This window comes from Misgurnus anguillicaudatus, chromosome 19, assembly GCF_027580225.2.
Source record: "Misgurnus anguillicaudatus chromosome 19, ASM2758022v2, whole genome shotgun sequence".
Taxonomy (NCBI): domain Eukaryota; kingdom Metazoa; phylum Chordata; class Actinopteri; order Cypriniformes; family Cobitidae; genus Misgurnus; species Misgurnus anguillicaudatus.
This window is the reverse complement of record NC_073355.2, coordinates 2,155,016-2,176,679: the sequence shown is the minus strand read 5'-3', so window position 1 is coordinate 2,176,679 and position 21,664 is coordinate 2,155,016. Positions and strand designations below refer to the sequence as shown.

Below are 21,664 nucleotides of genomic sequence, written 5' to 3'. Positions count from 1 at the left end.
CATCGATGCTGACTGTTTTTTTTTTGCGTTGCATTGAGGAAATTTTTAGGGAACGAACGCTCAAGTGCACTGGAAGGATTTTGTCATAGAGGCCCTTAAAATGACCGACTCCCTGATCAGAGCCCTGACTACTGAACACAGGAGCTGATTGAGACGCAGTCTATGTTTAGGTAAATTCCAGCAGTTTTCCCAGCTCAACGCGCTGTACTCTACCTGTTACTCTAGTTTATTTTTGTCAGTATAGTGCAGAGCCAAACCAAACCAGACCGACATGGAGAATAACACTGAATTTATTACACAGTGTACAGTAGTTGCCTCAGGCAGCTGTCACATAAACAACAGCAAGAGTCAAATAAACACTAGCAGGGCTCAGGTTTAGTTGTGGGCTGTTTGTATGGGTGGCACCAAGTCTGTTCACATTATTCATACAAGGATGTTAAATACATAAAACATTAACCATGTGGTGACCAGTCAGCAAGTCAAAAAATCCAGTTGTGTGAATGCCTTTTTCATATTTTTTATAAGCAGGGACCAATGACGAGCCTACTCTTCTCAAAGTCAACCTTAAAGGGGTGGTTCAATGGTATTTCAAGCATTCTGACTTATTGACACAGTTATAGAGTTGTTTCCTCATGCTAAACGTAGGCAAAGTGTCAAAACAGCCGTATTTCTGTGCCAAATGCACTTCGCCACGGTTGGTACAAGTTTCGGAAAGTTTTTTTTTCGATTACAGGTCCAACTGACGTTTCAGGGGTTTTCTATACGTATCACTTCTTTATATGGGCACTTCCCCCAGAAAACCCAGCCCACCCGTCAATCAGGAGGCACTAGAACTTACAAACATTCACATCACGCGACAGCTTTGTTTCATTTCAAAAGTCAACAATGGCACGAAAGAAGAAGTGTGTTTTTGGATGTAAGGAGAAGAAATCCAGCCTTATGGAAACAATGGATATAGTTTATTATCCGGGGTAGCAGCAGAGGTTTGCTTGTGTTTCATGCGCTGGATTTTCCCAACCGGGTCATGAGTTGCACGCGGTTAGTAAGACTTCTGTCTTATGTTGGAAATAGGCCCGAGCATATTATATAAATGACATGAACATGTAGTGAATCATAAGTTAAAACAGTGTTGTATAGTGTTGCATGACTCGTACTCACTCCTCCCGCGGTAGTAACTCCTCCTTCTTCATTTTTTTGTACGTTATCGAAAAGACTCGGTAAAGCTAATCTTTCTTTTATAAATCTGATTAAACTAAAGACTCTTCGGAGATATAAAGGATGTCATACTACTCTATAGGTACTCCAGTTTTACATCAGAAATGCAGAAACAGCGTGTGTTACGTGAGCTTTAAAGGGGCCATGTCACAAGACTTTTTTAAGATGTTAAATAAATCTTTGGTGTCCCCAGAGCACATATGTGAAGTTTTAGCTCAAAATACCATATAAATAATTTATTATAGCATGTTAAAATTGCCACTTTGTAGGTGTGTGCAAAAATGTGCCGTTGTGGGCGTGTCCTTTAAAATGCAAATGAGCTGATGAAATTCACAATGATGGTGGTTTGTTGAAATTGAAACTCAACTGTGCTGTGAAGTATTTTTTCTGTCTCTCCCTCTCTGCACTAAATAGCAGTGCTGTGGTTGGATAGTGCAGATTAAGGGGCGGTATTATTATAATTAGAGCGCCTTATGACATCATAAGGAGAGACAAATTTCAACGACCTATTTTTTCACATGCTTGCAGAGAATGGTTTACCAAAACGAAGTTACTGGGTTGATCTTTTTCACATTTTCCAGGTTGATAGAAGCACTGGGGACCCAATCATAGCACTTAAACATGGAAAAAGTCAGATTTTCATGCCATGGCCCCTTTAAAGTAACAGCATATATATTTGAAGATTTAACTCTTTCCCTGCTATCGATAAATTATCTCGTCAAATAAGAGAAAACATTTTCCTGTTAATGACGCTTTCCTGACAAATTTTTGTGGTAATCTGTAATTACGCTATTATCCACTAGATGGCGATCTTACCCAATTTATAAAAAACTGAAGCAAAAACGAATTAAATTAATTTTAAACTCTGTTTGTTTGTTCTGAATCTGATCTCTAACAAAAAATTTCAATTTCAATCTCAGCTTTTTGCTCAAAATTTTTGTTTTATTTAAGAAGTTATAAAAAAGAGAACAAATGAAGATAGGATGAAATAGTTTTTTTTTTCGTTTTGTTTAAAAGCAAAGGGTCTGTGCTTTCATTTGATATATTTGTATGTTAAAATATTTATAGAAGAAAATTTTCATGAAAAGCATTTTGTGAAACTTTTATGAAAATCACAAAAAATGCTGGCGGGGAATGAGTTAAAGTGTAAGTCTCAGATGAGTTCATGATCATCTGAGTGATACGCAAACACTGTCAAAATTACTTTTTTCCTGGCTTCCATGGTAACGCTGTGCACTTCCAGTGGGTCGATTACCCCAGAGAGAGAGAGAGGGGGGTAAAAACAAGTGTTCGAGGATTAAAACACAGAAACATTAAAACAAACAGTCACAGTATTATAAAGTAACACACATGTGAACATCCTTCAGCATCTCACTAAGCACAGGATCTGACCATGAGAACAGTTGCCATGGCGACCTTGACTGTGGCTTAGGCCTTTCAGAGTCACGATCCGGTCTGAGGCATAAGCATGTGTTCATTTCACAAGGCAAACTGGCATTCGGCTGTCACGATTCATTCATGAGTGATAAAGAAACATCCTCACCTCAAACTTCTGCCTCATCTCCATGTTAATGTCGTCCTCTTCTGGAATAGGCACATTATAATACTCGCCTTCCTCCTGGTTTAACATCTTATACCTGTCACACACAAAACAGACAACGCCGATACAAGTCACAATACTGAAGCTCTTTATTAAGTCCAAGTAGATATTTGACTTGACAAATGGGGAAAGATATTACATAAAGGACTTAAAGGTGGGGTGCATGATTAAAAAAAAAACACTTTGGAAAAAAGAGCCGGACCGAGTACCAAAACACACCTGCAGCCAATCAGCAGTAAGGGGCATGTCTACTCACCAACATCGTTGCCTGGGTTGCATACAGTATGTGTTGGGCGGGTCTATCAAAAGAAGGTCCAGATTCTAGTGGGGTAGGGGCGTGTTTGTTTAGGTGATTTCAAATGTCAACACTGGCTTTCAGAGATCACACACACCCCACCTTTAAAGGGGACATTTCCCAAGGCTTTTAAAGATGTCAAATAAATCTTTGGTGTCCCCAGAGTGCTTATGTGAAGTTTAAGCTCAAAATATCATATAGATAATATTATTATGTTAAAATTGACACTTTCTAGGTTTTTTTGGGAGTGTGTCCTTTAAAATGCAAATGAGCTGAACTCTGCACTAAATGGCAGTGCTGTGGTTGGATGGTACAGATTAACCCCCTGGGGTCCAAAAACGCGGTGCCGCGTTTTGACGTGTTTTTTCCTTATCATGGCAGAATCAACTTAAAATACGCCATCAATAATAATCATACACTTACGTGTTTGACATCATTTGAAATGGCAAAGGGTCTTCTTTAATATGTGTTCATTCACAATAACAACAGATCTTTGTGTTTTTGTCAAATAAAGAAAATTAACAGGGTGTGCATCCAGACATTTCTGTCTCCACCAGCTGTCTCTCAAAACACGTTACAAAAATCAGTTGAAACTCCGCGAATACTCGTCACACAAACATGATACACATATCCAAAGAAAGCCTGAAACCAGGCGGTACCAGCTGTTGACATGGAAATCAACAGACAAGCGGTTCAAACCATAAGAAACAAAGCGTAAAGTTTCAATGGAGGACGCACTGGAGCTGGAGGAGGATATTAGAAGTAAGTAACGTTAACAGTTAATTTATACCATTTATATTTGCTATAAGTAACTTAATATGCTCATGGCTTGTGCAGTTCAGCCTACATACAGTAACGTTAAGCAACCTTAGCAGACTGCACGCTTCGGATTGAAAAACTTTTGCATTGTTTACAAACGGACGCGATCTCACGTAATGGCGGATTTCACTGTCGCATGCTGTAACAGTGTTAAACACAGTTATTCACTTATTTCCTTCATGGCAACTTTCAGTAAGCCTGAACTGCTGTGTCTTTTAAGTGTGTGCTGTAATATGATTCCATGTTTACATGCTTATTTACAAACAAATCCATGTGACCTCCCGTAATGGCGGATATCTTTTACATGTTATACAGCGTTAGACACAGTTATTTTACTTTCGTATCCTTCATGGCAACTTTGAGTAATGCTGCACTGCCGGATTTGCTGTAAAATGATTCCATATTGTTTACATGCAAGGTAATTCCATACATTGCGCTTTACACGCGACACCATTTTTATGAGCGCCGCGTTACACGGAGACGCGAGCTCACGCACATGGACGCCATATGCGATGTGTTTTTAAAGTTCATACGCGCTTACAGAAACGCGTTTAAAACAGAAGCTAGACGATAAGGGGATGGGCATCTGAAAACAGTCATCTGAAAACAGCTTTTTATATTAATCGCTGCAGATGTTTATCTGAGATTAAGTTTATGTACAAGATAGTTTATGAATGTAGTATCAGTGATATTTACCCATCAGTTATATATGTAAGGGTATTTCTGTGGACAATTTATGCTAACAGCTGTTTATAACTCTCTTAGAGGTCTGCATCTCTCTCATCAGTACAAAACTATGAAGTGGAAGAACACTTTTTGGACATAAAGTTATATGGTAACATGAGCCACATGAAGTTTACAGCTCTGTTGTGTATCAGTTTCTTAGTTTATACAAAGTTTTTGAATAGGGTTTGTTTCCAAATTAACTGAAAATGTCCTACTGACCTTCATTTCTATTTTGATTATATTGTTAACTTAATAAACCTCAAACAAACATGAATACATTTGTCCTCACATTCTTTACTGTAGTTCATTCTCACATTCCTGCCTCATTATTATGCAGCTCATTATGCGAGCCTTTGTTTGCTAGCTGTCAATCAATCCTTCTCGCATACGGCCCCTCTAAACAAAAAGTGTCTCACAATTTCTAATTCAATATATTGTTTTATGTGAATAAGTAGGCAGGATGATCAACGGTCAGATAGTTTAATACACTTACACTTATATACTGTTAAGACTAAAAGACTCCAAACTGAAACCATAAAGCTTATACCAAATCATTAAGATACATTTAAATATATCAATAAACTCTTATCAGCTTCCTGTGATCTGAAGGTTTGTAAGTAGACCACAGAACATGAGAGACATCAGACATAATACATAACAGACAAAGTTTTAAGCATAATATTTTGGGGTCAAAATCACGAAAATAAAATATCATCTTGTGAGAGTAAACATTATGAAAAATGTGCAAATATTACAATGAATAGAATAGAAATCATAGCAAGAAATAAATGTGAACAATTAGAGAATACAAGATTTAACAAAAAAAAAAAACATTTTATATTTTGCTGTATCAGCACAGACTTAATATCCAGACACCTTACAAACACAGTAAAACAGTCAGTAGTAATGATATGCACAATGTCAATGTCAAAACCAATATTAAAACATAAAAAAATCACATAAAAGCCAGCCGGAAAAGATGGGTCTTAAGGCAAGATTTAAAACCAAGGAGAGTACCACTGTTTTGCACATCCTATGGCAGCAAGTTCCAAAGGTAAGGAGCTGTATGACTAAAAGCCCTGGACCCCATAGAAGTAGTGCGAGTTCTAGGGAGAGCGAGTTACTACCTCATAACTTCTGTATACGTAATATACTACTTAACTTCATACATCTTTATTCTACGTTTTATTTAAAGTTTATAAAGTTTTTTTTTTTTTTAAATAATAACACCACAAAATACAATTAGGCATTTGATTTTCTTGACATGTATTGTATAATGATTTAATCATCTGATATTATTATTGACTGATGTTTGTATGAGACTTACCAGCCGCAAACAGGAGCTTTGATGAGCTCGGAAACACCAAAAGACATACAGCCCATAAAATCATTCCGGGTGGTTCTGTCCCAATCCCACACCTCCACAGACAGACGCCGCTCCTTATCCGAGGCCTTTAACTTACTGCACACACACATCTGTGTTAATGTGAGAAACTGCTGTACAACACTGAGGAGTTATTTGTGTGCAAACTTAAAGATAAAGGATTCGTTCCAGGTGGGGTTGAGTGAGGAGCGGATGGTTCGGGTCTTCTGTTTGGTCTCATTCTTGGGATCTGGGATTAGCTTGAGTTTCACATATGGGTCTGAAAGCCCGTTGGGGTCCATGGGAATAAGGTTTCTGGCTTCACCCACTAATGAATAAGTCAAGAAAGAAAGAAACAGTTCCCATATATTTCCCTTTATTTAAAAAAAAAGTTTTTTCCAAGGAATTTTTGCTAAATGATGCACTGCCTATAACAAAAAGCAGGTGATAAACACACAAACACTGGCTTCGGTTAAACGTGCTGCAATGATACTGCTGACCAAAAGGGGGCGACACTTCACTTTGTCTTGCTCTCACATTTAAGTGACTTTTCAAACGTGAATGTGTGAAAACATTGCTGAAGTCTTTCAGGAAAGTAAATATTAAAGAAAACTCTTCATGTGAAAGGTCTGACAGAAACACTGATGGCCATTAATTTTAATGTCGCCTACACTGAGCAAAAACAGAAAGAGGGATGAAAGACGTTTTCATGGTTGTTGCTTAGATACAACATCTTTGAGGAGTGCAACATCTTCTGGGGTTACTAACCGTGTACTTCACATTTCACAACATTTCTCTTTATCACTTGATCATTCTGCAGAAAGTACATGAAGAACATTTTGTAAAATGAATGACATTTATCACACATAACTGATGTAATGTCAAAACCAATATAATTACTACTGAAGAAACCTTTAATCTCAAGAAATAAACTTTAGCATGTTGCATGTGCACGCTTTATGGATGTAAAAGCATTAACATGTTGAGAAGAGGTGTACAATCAAACTCATACTGAATAATGTGAAACATGTGAAAAATCTCATAAACCTTGACTGAAATCAGAATATCAGAGACCTGGATCGGAAGAAAACCCCTACAGCAACCACAATTTGTTAAAAAAACATCTATTTATAATACTTTACTAAAACTGTATGAAAATTTTTGGCTGTTTATAAACCTAATTTAATTGACAGTTGATGAGAAATGTAAGAGGGTAATAATAATGTACAGTAGGGTATGTACAGTAGTCGTTATAAACAACGATTGTAGCATAAATTCCTGAAAGTTCAACTTTAAAGGCTATGTTTATAAGAAGTTTAAATAGCCTGAGGAATTCAGATGTTATGTGTTACATAACCACCAAATGTCCAGTGAAATGCATGCTGGGTAATCTGATAACACAGTCAAATGAGCTTGTTTTCTTTCATTGTTTATCAACAAAACACATAGGGTCAGCCAAGATCCCCCCATCTGATTACAACTCTCAATAAACAAGAGCATAAAATAACACAATAACAAATCTCTATGAAAACCACTCATTACATTACATTTGGCAGACACAAAATCTGTTATATACATGAATAATACAAATTATAAGGTAAAGTAAGAAATTGTTTACCCAAAATAAAAGTTGTGTACAGCAGGGAGAGAGAGAGAGATGAGCATGATTGTCATGGGTTAACTCGTGAGTAATTGCACATTTTTATCTGTTCTATCTTTACCCTAATGTCATACTTTTCAAGTTTTTAATACTCTAATAAACATGGGCGTGGACATATCGCTCTTAATAACTCTTTAAACATTAATCAGGTCATGTACTTTATCTCGTTTAATAACTATTTTAACATCAAGCAAGTTTCTCATTCCTGCATTTATTAAAACTAAAACCTCAGACGCGCAAGTGGATGGACAACCCATTTATCTATTAGATAAGCATTTAGGACGACACACCTCTCAGAAAACGTACAAATAAAGAAGATTTTGTCTCAATCTAAGGCTACGTCTCAATCTACGTCTCAATTTATCCAACAACAGGCTAGGCCAAGGGTCAAATAGAAATTGAGTGTTGTGTTAAACGCACGTTTATAAAATTAGGGCCTTTAAAATTAATTTGTTAACGTGTTATTAACTAGTAATTGATCAATACTGATTTTTTTTAAATACTGATACCAAATATTTGGATGCTTATGTGCCCGATAACCGATATGCTGAACCAATTTTTATTTACTGTTACACTTCTGTTTTTGACACAATGATTACAACACTACTGAACTGAACAAACCCTTATAGTAATAACAATCACTCACTCTTTGTATAGACGGTTTCATCAGACGCGTACGCTACTTTGTTGTATTTATTCATAGCGGAGTTTACCGGAAGTTACGTGTTGACCACAAAAGCTGCTTGTATATGTTGTTACTCCTGAAACCGTCTATACAAAGTAATACAACAGAGGGGTCTGAAAGAGTAAAGAATAATTTGTTGGATAATATTAATTTAATGAATAATATCACTGGAATAATACATTCAGGTCAGGAAAGTAGCAAACAAAACAGCTTATATGTCATTGAATTTCTTAACTGGTATTTTACGTCAGAATATTTAATATTTTGATGTTATATTTTATGAAACGTATTTTGACAAAGTGCTGTTTATCTATGCGTTTACTTATGCACAGAAGCATGCTTAGTGATTTGGGGCCCAAGGCAAATCCATGTATTGGGGCCCCAACCTATGCCCCCTTTACCTAAAGTTACCCAAGTTTCACCCCCCAATGAGGCTGAATATATATATGAAGAGTTTGGTTCCTAAACGCAATACACGCCATTTTGAAAAAAATGAGTTACTGCCAAAATCAGTATTATATCAGGTCAGTAGTTAAAAGTAAATTCTTAATTTTACGCAAAATCCAATATCCGCCGTGTTATTCTGTCATCTTTTCTCCCTTTTTTCCCAAAATGCGACAAACGCCACTCCCCCTTTTTTACAGAACGCAATAAATCCATTTCTGATATTACAGCCCACCGTTCACGCAATGTAAACAAACAATGGCGGACGCGCTGAGTACACGGAGTCCTGGTTTTCCTCATCTACTTTGTACTACGTGATCAACAAACAAAACAAAATAATACTTTAATTGCATCGCTAAACCTGTGATGGTTTTCTGTGATGGGAAAGAAACGTAAGCCATCAACATCTAATAATTTCCCTGAGAGGCACTCGGGAGACGGGTGCTTGTTCTCCCGACAGCATCAAGCTTCTCATGCTAACACATTGACCCCAGAGGATCTTATGAAAAACTTTCCATTATTTTACTCAAAGTCAACGAAAATCGAGCAGGACCAAAAACATTTTACAGCTGATCGCTGTGAAAGACGTTAAGCGAAGACGTCAAGTAACCGCAATGACAGGGTTCTTAATATGACAAAGTAAGTGTTTTGATTAATAACATTAATGTTTATATTTTTAATTAGTGTGTACAACTAGTCAACTAAATGAATATAACATGGCAAAGATGAATGCACATTTATATAGGCTATTGATTCAATAGATTTATAGCATTTTGAATAAAAAACTTGTCATGGATTTATTGCATTTTGTGGAAAAAATAATCCGTTTTTATAATAAATCTTTGAAAATCAAGTTATGGATTTGAATTTTTTATGTTTTTATAACCTAAAGATGCTTTGTGAAAGTTTGTAACAGAAAATAGTTGTTTTCATCTTGTCACTTTCTTGGTATAGAAAACACGTTTTTACCAAAATTTGTCAAAATGGATTTATTGCGTTTTGGAACCAAACTCTTCATATATATATATATATATATACACACACACAGGAATTATGTTGACATTTCAAGAACATTGACTCAGTTTTGACTAATAAGTAAGTCTGTTTTATATTTTGATAGCCTATTAAAGAATTACTGTTTTTATTGAGCAACAGTTCTCTCAAAAATGAAAATGTCTGAAATGATTTATCATCGTCGTATTGTTTCAAAGTCTTTCTATTGACCATTCCAAAGTAAACAGAAGAGCTCCACACAGCAGGTGAGGAAGAGGACTACAATGTATGTGGCCAAGTCTGTTGAAACTACAATACACCCATAAACCATGTTGACCTTTCAACAGAGCCCCAAATAAGGACACAAGAAGACAGGTGTATAAAATTCACATCAACATCATTAAGCCTATATTTATCCTGCCAATAGCAAAAATCCTAAAAAAATATTTTCAGCATGGATGTGATACCTAAGACAAGGACAGACATTTAAAAACAAGACATAGATTTAAGGTTTGTTTTGCGGAGGCTTTATCTAGTAGTTTAGACAATACCACCCTTCTGCACTGCCAATAGATACATACTCCTCTATAATCTTGCTTATTTACATGGACACAAAAGGAGAAAGCAGTTCTTAGTGACTATGTCTGTTAAGATTCAAAATGAACATGGTAAAACATTATAAAACATTTGTGTTATATTCCAGGTCTTCTGAAACTTTCTGTAGGTAACAGACAAGAGTGCTTCAACCAGAATTAAAAGCCTTATCGAGCAGATAGGTTTTTAATTTAGACTGGCCACAGATAAAGCAGTTCTAATAACGGCTATATATACACTAAACTATAGTACGACTTATAATAAAGTGCATGATTCAAACAGGCTGCTCTTTTAAAACATGTTCAGTTCATTTTAAAGAAGCTTCTTGAAGGCCCCTTTTTGTGTTGCACCAAAGATAAGTTATACAGGTTCTGTACTGCTTTAAGGATGAGCCAATAATGATGCAATTTTCATTGGGACAGCTTCTGCTGTACTTCAGCACAACACAAGACTGTAAAGGAGGTCACATACCCGGGGAGAAGCACAGCGCTGCGCCACTTTGCATGTCGGACAACTCGCAGGTAACTAACCGGACGCACACAATCTCAGTCTACTGTATGTTAATCTTTATATATAATATGACATTATTTAATGTTAAATTATGTGAGTGGGACTTAAGCAGTGTCCAGAGTCACAGCGGACAGCCGCCATCAGTCACCCCTGGTGTGTGTACATTCATAGAAAATAATGTGTGTTCAATTTTCAGATACATGGTGCAACATTTTTTAACCATCCATTGTGAATCGAATTGTTGTCAAGGACCACTAGTGCAGTTATTCTTGTTTTACTGAAGGAAGTGAAAATAAATGTTTCATATAACCGTATGTTATTTTGTTTTGCACATACAATAAATAGCAAGGGATTATTCAAAGAAAATGCTGTGAATGGACTCATTTTGAGTAGGACCTAAGATAAAGGATGGTGTAGCATTTGTGGCAATCTGAAGCATTTTTTTTACCTCATGATTCATTCGACGATTGTTGGATATGTGCAGTGCTATAAGTGGCCCAAAAGAGGTGCCGGTACTCTATTTTTTTTTTTTTTTTGCTGACTCGATTCCTCCTATAGCCTATTGAAGGGGTTTTGTATTCAGCAGTCAACGGACGACCTTACATAAAATAATAAATCCTTTTATAAGTTTGTGGATTTGCTTGAGCTAGAAATAGCTAGGCCTGCTTAACATAAATAAAATGTGCAAAAGGTAGATATGCGAGTAAAATTTTCAACATGGTTAAATGCTAGTTGTTCAGATAGAAAGAGCTGGAAAAAAAGCTTTAAAATGACACCAATACCATGTCTATGGGTTCAAGAATAACAAAATACTGGCCATTTGAAACTCAAAAGTCATCACTTTATTTTGTCCCATTGTTTTCCAGTTTGCGGGTGGTAAAACTAGTCTGTGCACGTCATTCAAATTCATTGAAATTTCGCTCACTTGTAGTTCAGCAATTAAACTAAATGTATATTACAATTTCAAGAATGTTTTTACACATCGCCTGAGGAAATCTGAAGTTGCGTCGAGGGGAACCAAACTGATAGCCGCGACAGCGGAGATTGTCACGTACCTACAAAAGGGTATTGGATAAAGCATGTGTCTGACCTGCAGGTATCATTGTGGCTTGGTGGGATGCCAGCCAGCGAGTCCTCTGATTCTGACCTTGTTCTTTTACTACTCAGAGTCTAAAACATGGAGGGCATATTAAGTGTTCATTGTATTTTCATTTTAACCGAGCAGCTATGGTTGCGTGTTTCACACACAAACACACACCTCTCCACACCATGTTGAGGCTGACTGACAGCAAAGGCGACGCATGCGCTTTTAACTTGTAAAACTCAAGGGTGTATGGGTAATGTAGTCTCTGCTCTTGGTGGGACGAATTGAGAAGGGAGCTCTGAAAAGCGGCAGCGCAGCCAAATGATTAAATGAAACCTCTGATTTAAACAGATGTGCAAATGAGCCTTCCGGTACGCTAAAAGCACGTTCTGGGCGCACAGAGAGGTGGTGGTACGCTCAAGAGCTATATTTGGAAGTGGCGGTACTGAGTACCGGCGCGTTCCGGCCCACTTAAAGCACTGGATATGTGATGATAATAAAACACAAATAACAATGTTATTCCTGAGAGTGAGAGCTTTCATTTGATAAAAGACTTGCCCATGTTTGTCATACTTGAAAATATGAAGTATGTGAATGATATAAAAAACAGGGGGGGGGGGGGGGTTTATAGTGTAAATTAAGTGTAAATAACTTTCTTACAGTATGAAATATGTCAAAGTAATGCATATGTGCAGAAAGTAGAGATTCTAAGCTTTCAAACAGTATCTCATGTGTGGTACTGGGTCCATGACAGACCATTAAAAATTAAAGGAATATTTTATATTAAGTCATAATAATTAATTTTGGACTAGGTACAGGGTCCACAGAGTTTAAGAGGTTAATGTGTTAAAATCTAAATGTAATTGTGTTTTGCATGCATAACAATTGCATACAGGTTTAAAATGAGATGAGGGTAAATGATGGCAGCATTTTCATATTTGGGTTAAAGAAACAGTATGTAAGAAATGTATATCAATTAATCATAAATTGGCCCTGATATGTCACTAGACATTAAGAAATCATTTTCATTTGAAATACTTAAATCACTGACAACAGTGGTCTGGCCAGGATATTGTCATTTAAAAAGTGAAGTTGCAGCCCTCAACTGATGTTTATGTTGTCATTTTGTCTATTGGCCACCAGTTGTGTGATTGCAGTACCAGTTTTGGCCACAATCCCGCATACTGTTCCTTTAACCATTGCTTTTACACAAGCTTTAATGTCAAAACTACAAGGGATGCACTGATACTACTTTTTTATTTCTGATCCGATTCTGATACCCGTCGATCTGATACTACTGTATTTTTCTTGAACAATTTAAAATTGCAAGCACGCACACACAAAAAGTTAAATGTGTACAGTGCAGTGCTTTCTGCTACATCTAGTATAATTTTAAATGTAAAAATCAATAATTTAAAAATTATTTATAGATTACAAGAAAATTAGTAATTATTAATCATGGCAGTGTTTAGAAGAACATATAGGTACGTCTGTTCAAATAAGTATACTAAATATTTTCCTTAATTTCTCAAAACTGTCACAGTAAAGACGTTTTAGCATGCAGATGGTTATTTTGGGAATTATGCACATCCCGGGTGCAGCAGTAATGCGCCTAAATCATCCTGTATGCTACGCTTATGTGCTTCCTGGGCGCAGAATTGATGCACTTGAATCATCTTCACATGGGAATTCTCGCACCACAGTGGAAAGTTTATAACTGTTAAAACACAAAGAGAGTAGATGCGCCAGGCATTTAGCACAAAGTGAATTGCATCCATCCAACGGCTTACTGAGACTATAAAATCACATCTTTAAAATAGCCTACAGCTGTGTGCGTGTGTGAATGACGCGTTTCATCCATGCGCTTCACCAGTGGATTAACCCAGTTGCAAGTAAGTTACAGAGTTTCCGTGAACTTAACTTAAATATCTTTAAATGTGCGTTTGTTGTGCACATGAAGCTATCAAGTTTATTAAAAAGACTTGGAATATAGCTTGTCAGTAACAACCACGGGTAACACAGTATCGGAACTGGATCGTCCGATATCCGATCCAGCAAAAAAAGCCCCGATTGACCCCGACAGGGCTTTGGACCAGATTTTCCCCAATTGGTTCGTTCCGAACAGAAACAGTATTTTAACGTTTCCGATTTTGACTGACATTCCTGAACCGGTTAGAACAAAAATAAAGTTCCTGAACCGGTTAATAACGTTCCATGTCAGCTGTGGGACATCCAAATAAGTACGCTGATCATTAGGACATTAAACTTAAATTATTAGTCTACATACTGTATGTTAATTGAGGTTACTGTCTCTTTAAGATAAGCACAAAGCTGGTTTCTGCCACTAATCTATACATACGCCTGAGACATAAACAAATGTTTTTATTAGCAAATGAATACTGTGGTATTTCGAGATTATTTTGTTTGAATGTGTCCTGTCAAGAACAGAAAGATTGTTCGCTTGCTTTTTGAAATGCGTTTCTCTGTGTATGCACTTTTGAGTGCATTTAAACACGCGCACACACATAGACGTAGGACGAATTCCAAACGGCGCTTCGGGAAGAAGATGCAGCATAAACAGTCGCTCCACGTAACATGAAAATTAAGTTGTTTTTCAGTGCTTTATTCACCAAATGTATTTTAATGTACTACAGTATGAGACACAGTAGCACAACTCTCTCTGAAGTTTATACATCAAGAGTTCTGATCTTTGAAGGGCATAGGGATAATCACGTTTGATTGGAGTTGGACCGGATACAATCAAACGCATGTGCGTCTGTGCGTACAGAAAATTGCTGACTTTAGCGCCTTTTTGTGGTAAATTGTTTAAAATGTGTGTTAACATTTGCAAGCCTTTGAAACACGTGCAAATGATCAACTTTCACCCTATTTAAATTTGTGTATTAATCCGCGAATCACATGCAAACCGAACCGTGGGTCATGATCTGTACGGATCAACTGCGATCCGTTACACCACTAATAAGTATTAAAAAAGACTTGGGCTTGAGTAAGTTTGGCTACTTGCTGGTGGCAAGCTTCTTATTTCTCAGATGAGTCAACGGCGAGTCATATTGCACAGAAATCTTGTCAAAGAATGAAAAAATAATGGTATTAACCGGTTACCATTATTTTAAATAAACAATTCTGTTCCTGAACATATATTTTTGGAAAGTTTCTGGTTTCGTTTCTGTTCCTTGCAAAACGTTTCTGGTTTTCGTTCCGTGAACCGATTCAAAGCCTTGGGCCCCGATACTGATCCAAAATATCAGATTGGTGCATCCCTAATAACTACTGTCTTAATGTGGACTGATGTCTCATAAGAAATTGGGCTTTTCGCTTTGAAACAAGTGTACAGCTGAGTGTAGGATCCCAAAGTCCCGGACTGTACTGAGTGTACCCACTGAATGAGAAGAAAACAGGACAGAAGACGATCATCTCTGCCTGAGGCCTGTTTGTTTCTTCTGTGTGTATCTCTTTGTGCATGTGTGTGTTTTTGTGTGTAAACGAATGTGTTCCTGGCTGGACAGATTTAATCAACTTCACAGCAGTGCTGAACTCACAAAACCCTTAAAGATTCTCATCACACCTCTGAACCTCTCAAATACTGAATATATCCTTTAACCCATACAACAGCATGCAGACGTTACTTCCTTCAAATATGACCAATATCAATGTTAGTACCCCTCCTAACAGAGAGACCATAGACTACTACATAACTTGATGTTGTGTAAGTATGATGATTATAGTCTGCCAAATGCATAATATATTAGGAAATGCATAAATGTGTAAAGGTAAATTCTGCCAATTGGATATTGAAATAAAACAGTGGACAGAGGACAATGACAAAAATGTAAATGATATTTAAATAAACCTGCACTTTAATTGGCAGTGACGGTCAAGCGTCATTTCATGATGACACAAGCTTCAAATCCAATACAAACAATAATTCTCATAATGACTCTATTACATAAATAACAATACAGTGTGTTTAATTCTTTACAAATGATATTGTGTTTTCCAACTCTTTTAAAAATGAAAACGTTTGGTGTAGACACAACATTGAAGGCTTTCTTCACAGTCTACGCACGCCATTTGGTTTGGTTCTCATTTCAGCTTTTATCAGCCAAGAAGCACCCACTTAGACAGGAAGAGACTGGCTTTAATTAAACAATGCAGTCAAATAACGCTGCGACAGTGAGCAATAAAGAAACTTGGGGGGAAAATTTCCATCCAAAAGTAATAAGTTATTGTCAGAAATACAGTTGTGCATGCATACAGTCATATATTATTTTTAAGCTTTGAGGCACTTTATAACTGTATGCTAACCTGAATAGCTGATAATGTTATCAAATTATAGGATGTAATCCAGTAAATAGTCTTTTGGATAAAATATTTTGATTGTGAGTCACATATACTGCAAAAGTGACTGCCGAATGCACACATATACATAAACAGCTGTTTGAAATATTATCCATGTGTATCGATTCACTCTTTTGTCTTAAAATGTTTTTTTTTAAGTGTGAATAATTTGTTTGAACTACTATCAATTAAAAAAAAATTTAATCAACTGTGCTTGAAAATATAAAAAATATATAAACTAGGGCTGTCAAAAGATTAATCGTGATTAATTGCATACAAAATAAAAGCAATATCGCTCGAGTAGGAGTGTAATATAGCTCTATATCATCACGGCTGTGATTAGGCTAGAGGCACGAGGCCGTGATGATATAGAGCTATATCACACGACTCCCGAGAGCGATATTGCTTTTATACAACAGTTCGACGGCACACGTTTAAAAAACGAAAACTAGAAAACAACAACGGAGTTATTTTTAAAGCCTCTTTGTTTGAGAACTACTTCTTCCGCCACGGATTTGAGGGCGGCCAGAATGACAGGTAACACTTTCGACTGCTTTGAATCTCATAACAACTCAATGGACGGAAAAGCCGTTTCTTTATATTACCGTTTCTTGGTCACAAAGTGTAGTTTTAGGACTAGTTCAGTCGAGAATGTATATGTATTATATTTAAATCTACAGTCGATTAGTAAAGATAGCGCCTGTTTGAATGTTTGCTTAGTGAGATTCGGTACGTATGAGAACCAAAGCATGAGCGGACGTCAGTGTTCACTCGCCCCGCTGACCACCGCCCTCTCTGGGCTACATCTCTGACAGGGATTCCCTGGCTCTCATGCTGGCCTTGTTTGTTTTTGATGGTCAAAATGAGATCAAATTAGCAGTATTTGGTGTCATGATCAAACTATTACGTTTTTTATTCATATTTAGTGTCTTTTGTGTTATTGTTTTGGCGCGAGGTAAAAGTTAATAAAACTATACTTGTATAATGTTACTATTGCTTTCTCATTTATTCTTAACGTGATACGAGCACTCGATTATTATTATTAAACTTTGTTCTTGTCAGTACTATATAAAACGTTTTTTTATAAGTGTCAGAGAGATGATTTTGCATGCTGCTCATAAATATATCAGTGGCGATATCTCATAACATGTTTTAATAGTCACGTCACGATAAAGTAAATGATCAATGTCCACATTTAAAAGCTGCGGTGCTTACCTGCAGTTCCACGGTGTTTTCGCGTTCTGATAAGAGATATAGCTCCAGAAAAAAACGAGTGTTTATATTCCTTTTTCCAAGTGTTAATCGTCCACACGATGTGACAAGACATTACTCCCATTAACTTTAACGTAACATCCAAGAGCGCTGATCTTTGACGGAATAATAACTTCCGATTGGGGATTCACAGATTGATTTATGAGCTAGTAAACTAATGAGACACAAGGAGAGTGTTTAAAAACAGGGCGTCTGTGTTTTTCCATTTAGAGATGAGCCTGTTTAGGACCTCCATTCACTAGGTGGCGGAATGATACGAAAGGTGAAGCGGTTACTGTGCCGTTATCAGTACAATATCGTATGGCTCTTAGCCAATCAGATTCGAGAACCAGAAAGAACTGTTGTATAAATATATATATATATTAATATATATATATATATATATATATATATATATATATATATATATATATATATATATAAATATATATATATATATAAATACACACATGTTAATTTTTTATTTAAAAAACAGTTACATGTATATGTATATATATATTTTGATATATTTTATATTCTAAATAAAAATAAAAATATACTTAAATAAAAAATGTATTAAATTCATACATGTATGTGTGTGTTTATATATACATAATATACACACAGTACACACACACATATATTATGCAAGCACAAACTTTTATTTTGTATGTGATTAATTGCAATTAATCTTTTGACAGCCCTAATATGAACATTAAATGAGTTTAGCTCATTTCATTCTTTACATTCATTTTTAAATAGAATGATTTTAATGTAAATGGCACAACCAATGACGAAATCTTGCTGTCAAAGAGCTCAGCTGATTAATAATTCAGAAGAATAATGAGTGCAACCGGATGCATATTACATTTGAAAGAAAACACAATTACATATTTATTCTAGTTATTCACACATAATGGGTGACATAGTGTACTTTAATACAACATACTTTAATATTACTAACCAAGACTCTGTTACACACATGTCCATTGTATAGATGAACTGAACAGTCAACTGAATGGTCTTTTATCGTAAATTGAATTAAATCGTGCAGAATTTGTCAAACACATTTTGGTATCAAATCAAAAATCGTTTAACCGTGAACCAAATCAATTTGCCGTCTACGCAAAGACTGACACCCCTAATGAAATATGAACAGTGTGCAATATGACCGGTTTATTATAAGCAGATGTAGAAGAGGAATTAACTCTCTAAAACATCAAGAGTTTATATTGACTCTAGATCAGTGTGTAGCAGAGATGTTCACAAGTCTCTGAGCTCGAGTCCGAGTCAAGTCTGAAGTCTTTGACCTCGAGTCCAAGTCAAGTCTGAAGTCTTTGAGCTTGAGTCCAAGTCAAGTCTCAAGTCTCGTTGTAACAAATAAAACTCTAATAACAAATAGGGGTGTGACGAGACACTTAATCCACGAGACAAGACGAGACACGAGATTGGGTTCACGAGAACGAGACGATATTTTTACACTTTTTAAGAAACCCTTGATGATAAAATAAATGAATAAGAAACTGAAATCATGTTATTTTTAAATGTTTTAACTAATCAAGGACTGGCCCTAACAATTATTTTACTAACTGATAATGAAGTAATTTGTTATTTTTGGGTAATAAAAACAGACCCAAGTGAGCAGTAGCCTTTAAAATTACATAATAAGGAAGATGCAATAATAATTGGTTCAAATAAAGTATTAAAACCAAGTTACATTAAACAACATTACATTAACAAACACATTACATTTGTGGTCTATAAATAAAAAGCATTATGTATATATTATAACAAATGCCTGTAGGGGGAGATAGTTGACTCGTCTCGCGGACGCTATCTTCACTTTCACTTTAGACGGAGAGAAACGCTTATTATTTAGCCAAACAATGTTTAAATCCATTTGAATATTTAATATACGTCCATTTCTTTACAATAGAAATGAACATGCAGACATTAAATCATGTAAACTCTGTGATGGTTTAATCTGCGGAGACTTCACATCTGACACTGATCATCAGACAAACACAATACGTCTCAGACTTCATACGAGCTCCCAAACGAACATTATTGGAAACCCAAACAAAAAAGCAAATGCAGTAAAAGACAGAATATAATGCATGCACTGTAAGAGGCTAATTACACCAACACGCTTTAAACGCTTGGAAACGCAAGGCGCGACGCACTACCTTTCTTAAAAAAGAGCAGTGCGAGTCGACGCGGCTTTTAATATTGCTAGGCAACCACCTAGTCAGCTGTCTTGTCAATCAAATATTGAAGCGTGCGCTCTTTTGCTGTTAACTGTCATATTAGCAGAAACTGTAAAAAGATGACGCTTGCTCTGACCTTGTTTGAGGGTGAGAGGTGCACAAACACGCAGGAGAGAGTGAGCGAGTGGAGTCCGCTTCTTCAAAGCAACTGTAAACTTCCCTCACCACAACGTAAGGCCCGCATCTCCCCTCATTCAAGTGGACAATGCAAAGACGCGAATGACGTCGGGCGCTTCTCCGCTCTCAGCGTTCCTTCAAAGGCGCGTGCTGCGGCCGCCGGCAAACCGCAAGGCGCTCAGCGCGCATAAACAGCGCGCAAACGCTCCATGCCCATAGAATATCATTTAAAAAAGGCGCCTGCAACTGCCATAAACGCTTTTGATGTAACTGGCCCCTAAAAGGGTCAAACAGAAAGCTGCATCCTCCGGAGGTCGCATATGCAGGCTGCATACGTCATTAAGGTTTATTTCAGATAATTAACTGAGCATTACATTCGCAAGTCGTGAGCATATTACAACAATTTGCGATTAACTAAATTATTAGTAAACTTTATAATTGTTAGTAGTCTCTAATAAGACAGTCTTTATGAAGTAAATGCAGTTTAAAAATGCGACCTCCGAAGGATGCAGTCTTTTATTTGAGAAACGGCCAGAATTTCACCTACACAAGAAATCTCGCGAGACACACTTAATCTCGCGATACATGTTTAATCTCGCGAGATCTCGTCGCACGAGATCTCGTCACACCCCTAATAACAAATAAAGAAATTATAAACATTTATAAAAAAAAACAAAGTTGCACATTAAGTAAGGTCTAAAATTAGCATTAGGTACAGAAATTAAATTAAATGGATAATAACACTGTCTTTATTGTACAAATTTAATATTATTATTATTTTTGAGCTATAGAAGTTATTTTCTGTTTGTCTTGGGTTGTTTGATTAACATAAATGACACAGACTTAAGTAGGTTAATTGAGGTTACTGTCTCTTTATTAAGAACAAATAAGGCCAGACTGGTTTCTGACTGGTTTCTTAAGACATAAACAAAAAAATGTTATTAGAAAAAGAATACTTTGAGATCATTTTGCGTGTATGTGCCTTGTCAAGAAAAGAAAGATTTTATGTTGGCTTAACTTTTGAAACACTTCTCTCTGTATGTACACTACTGAGGGGACTTAAACGCGTGCTCAAACACAGGCAGAGGGCGAATTCCAAACAGCGCTTCAGGAAGAAGATGCACCAGTTGCTTCACATAAAAACGTTACGTTGTTTTTCATTGTTCTATTCAGCAAATGTATGTTAATGGACTATGCTCGAACTGATTTTGCCAAGTGGTTGATGTCCTCAGGGCAACATATTGTGTTGACCCAAGGACAACATTTTTCTAAATAAAACCTAAACCGACCCCAAATCCAAAGCCTAACCATAACCAAACACTAAAATCAGAGGGACATGATAAATGAAAAACAATGGTCTAGAAACAGCTAATCCTTGTTGTAAGCTTAAACTTAAAACAAACTGTAAACTTTCTGAAACCTGACTGGAGCTGGACCAGATACACTTAACCGAATGTGCGTACAGAAATCTGCTCACTTGAGCGCCTTTTTGCGGTTAAATTGTTTAACCATTGAAACAATTGCAAGCCTTAGAAACACGTTAATGATAAACTTACCCTATTTAAATTGCATATTAATCCGCAAATCGCATGCGAGCCGACCCGCGGATCCGTCACAGCACCACCCAAAGCTTCAGATAAATGCCACAGCAGCAGCTGCCTGCAGGTACAGTCGACATGTAT

General features: G+C 36.5%; 1 protein-coding gene across 3 annotated transcripts in view; it reads right to left on the bottom strand.

The window, feature by feature from the left end:
* The window catches only part of prkcab (protein kinase C, alpha, b), a 182,853-nt gene that overhangs the window by 30,296 nt on the left and 130,893 nt on the right, over positions 1-21,664 (bottom strand). For all 3 annotated transcript variants that reach the window (XM_055183447.2, XM_073856800.1, XM_073856801.1), the window contains exons 6-8: positions 6,190-6,346; positions 5,983-6,117; positions 2,759-2,852 (exon numbers count right to left, since the gene is read on the bottom strand). In XM_055183447.2, coding sequence (XP_055039422.1) covers positions 2,759-2,852; positions 5,983-6,117; positions 6,190-6,346 — 386 coding nt within the window. The remainder of the gene's footprint in view (positions 1-2,758; positions 2,853-5,982; positions 6,118-6,189; positions 6,347-21,664) is intronic.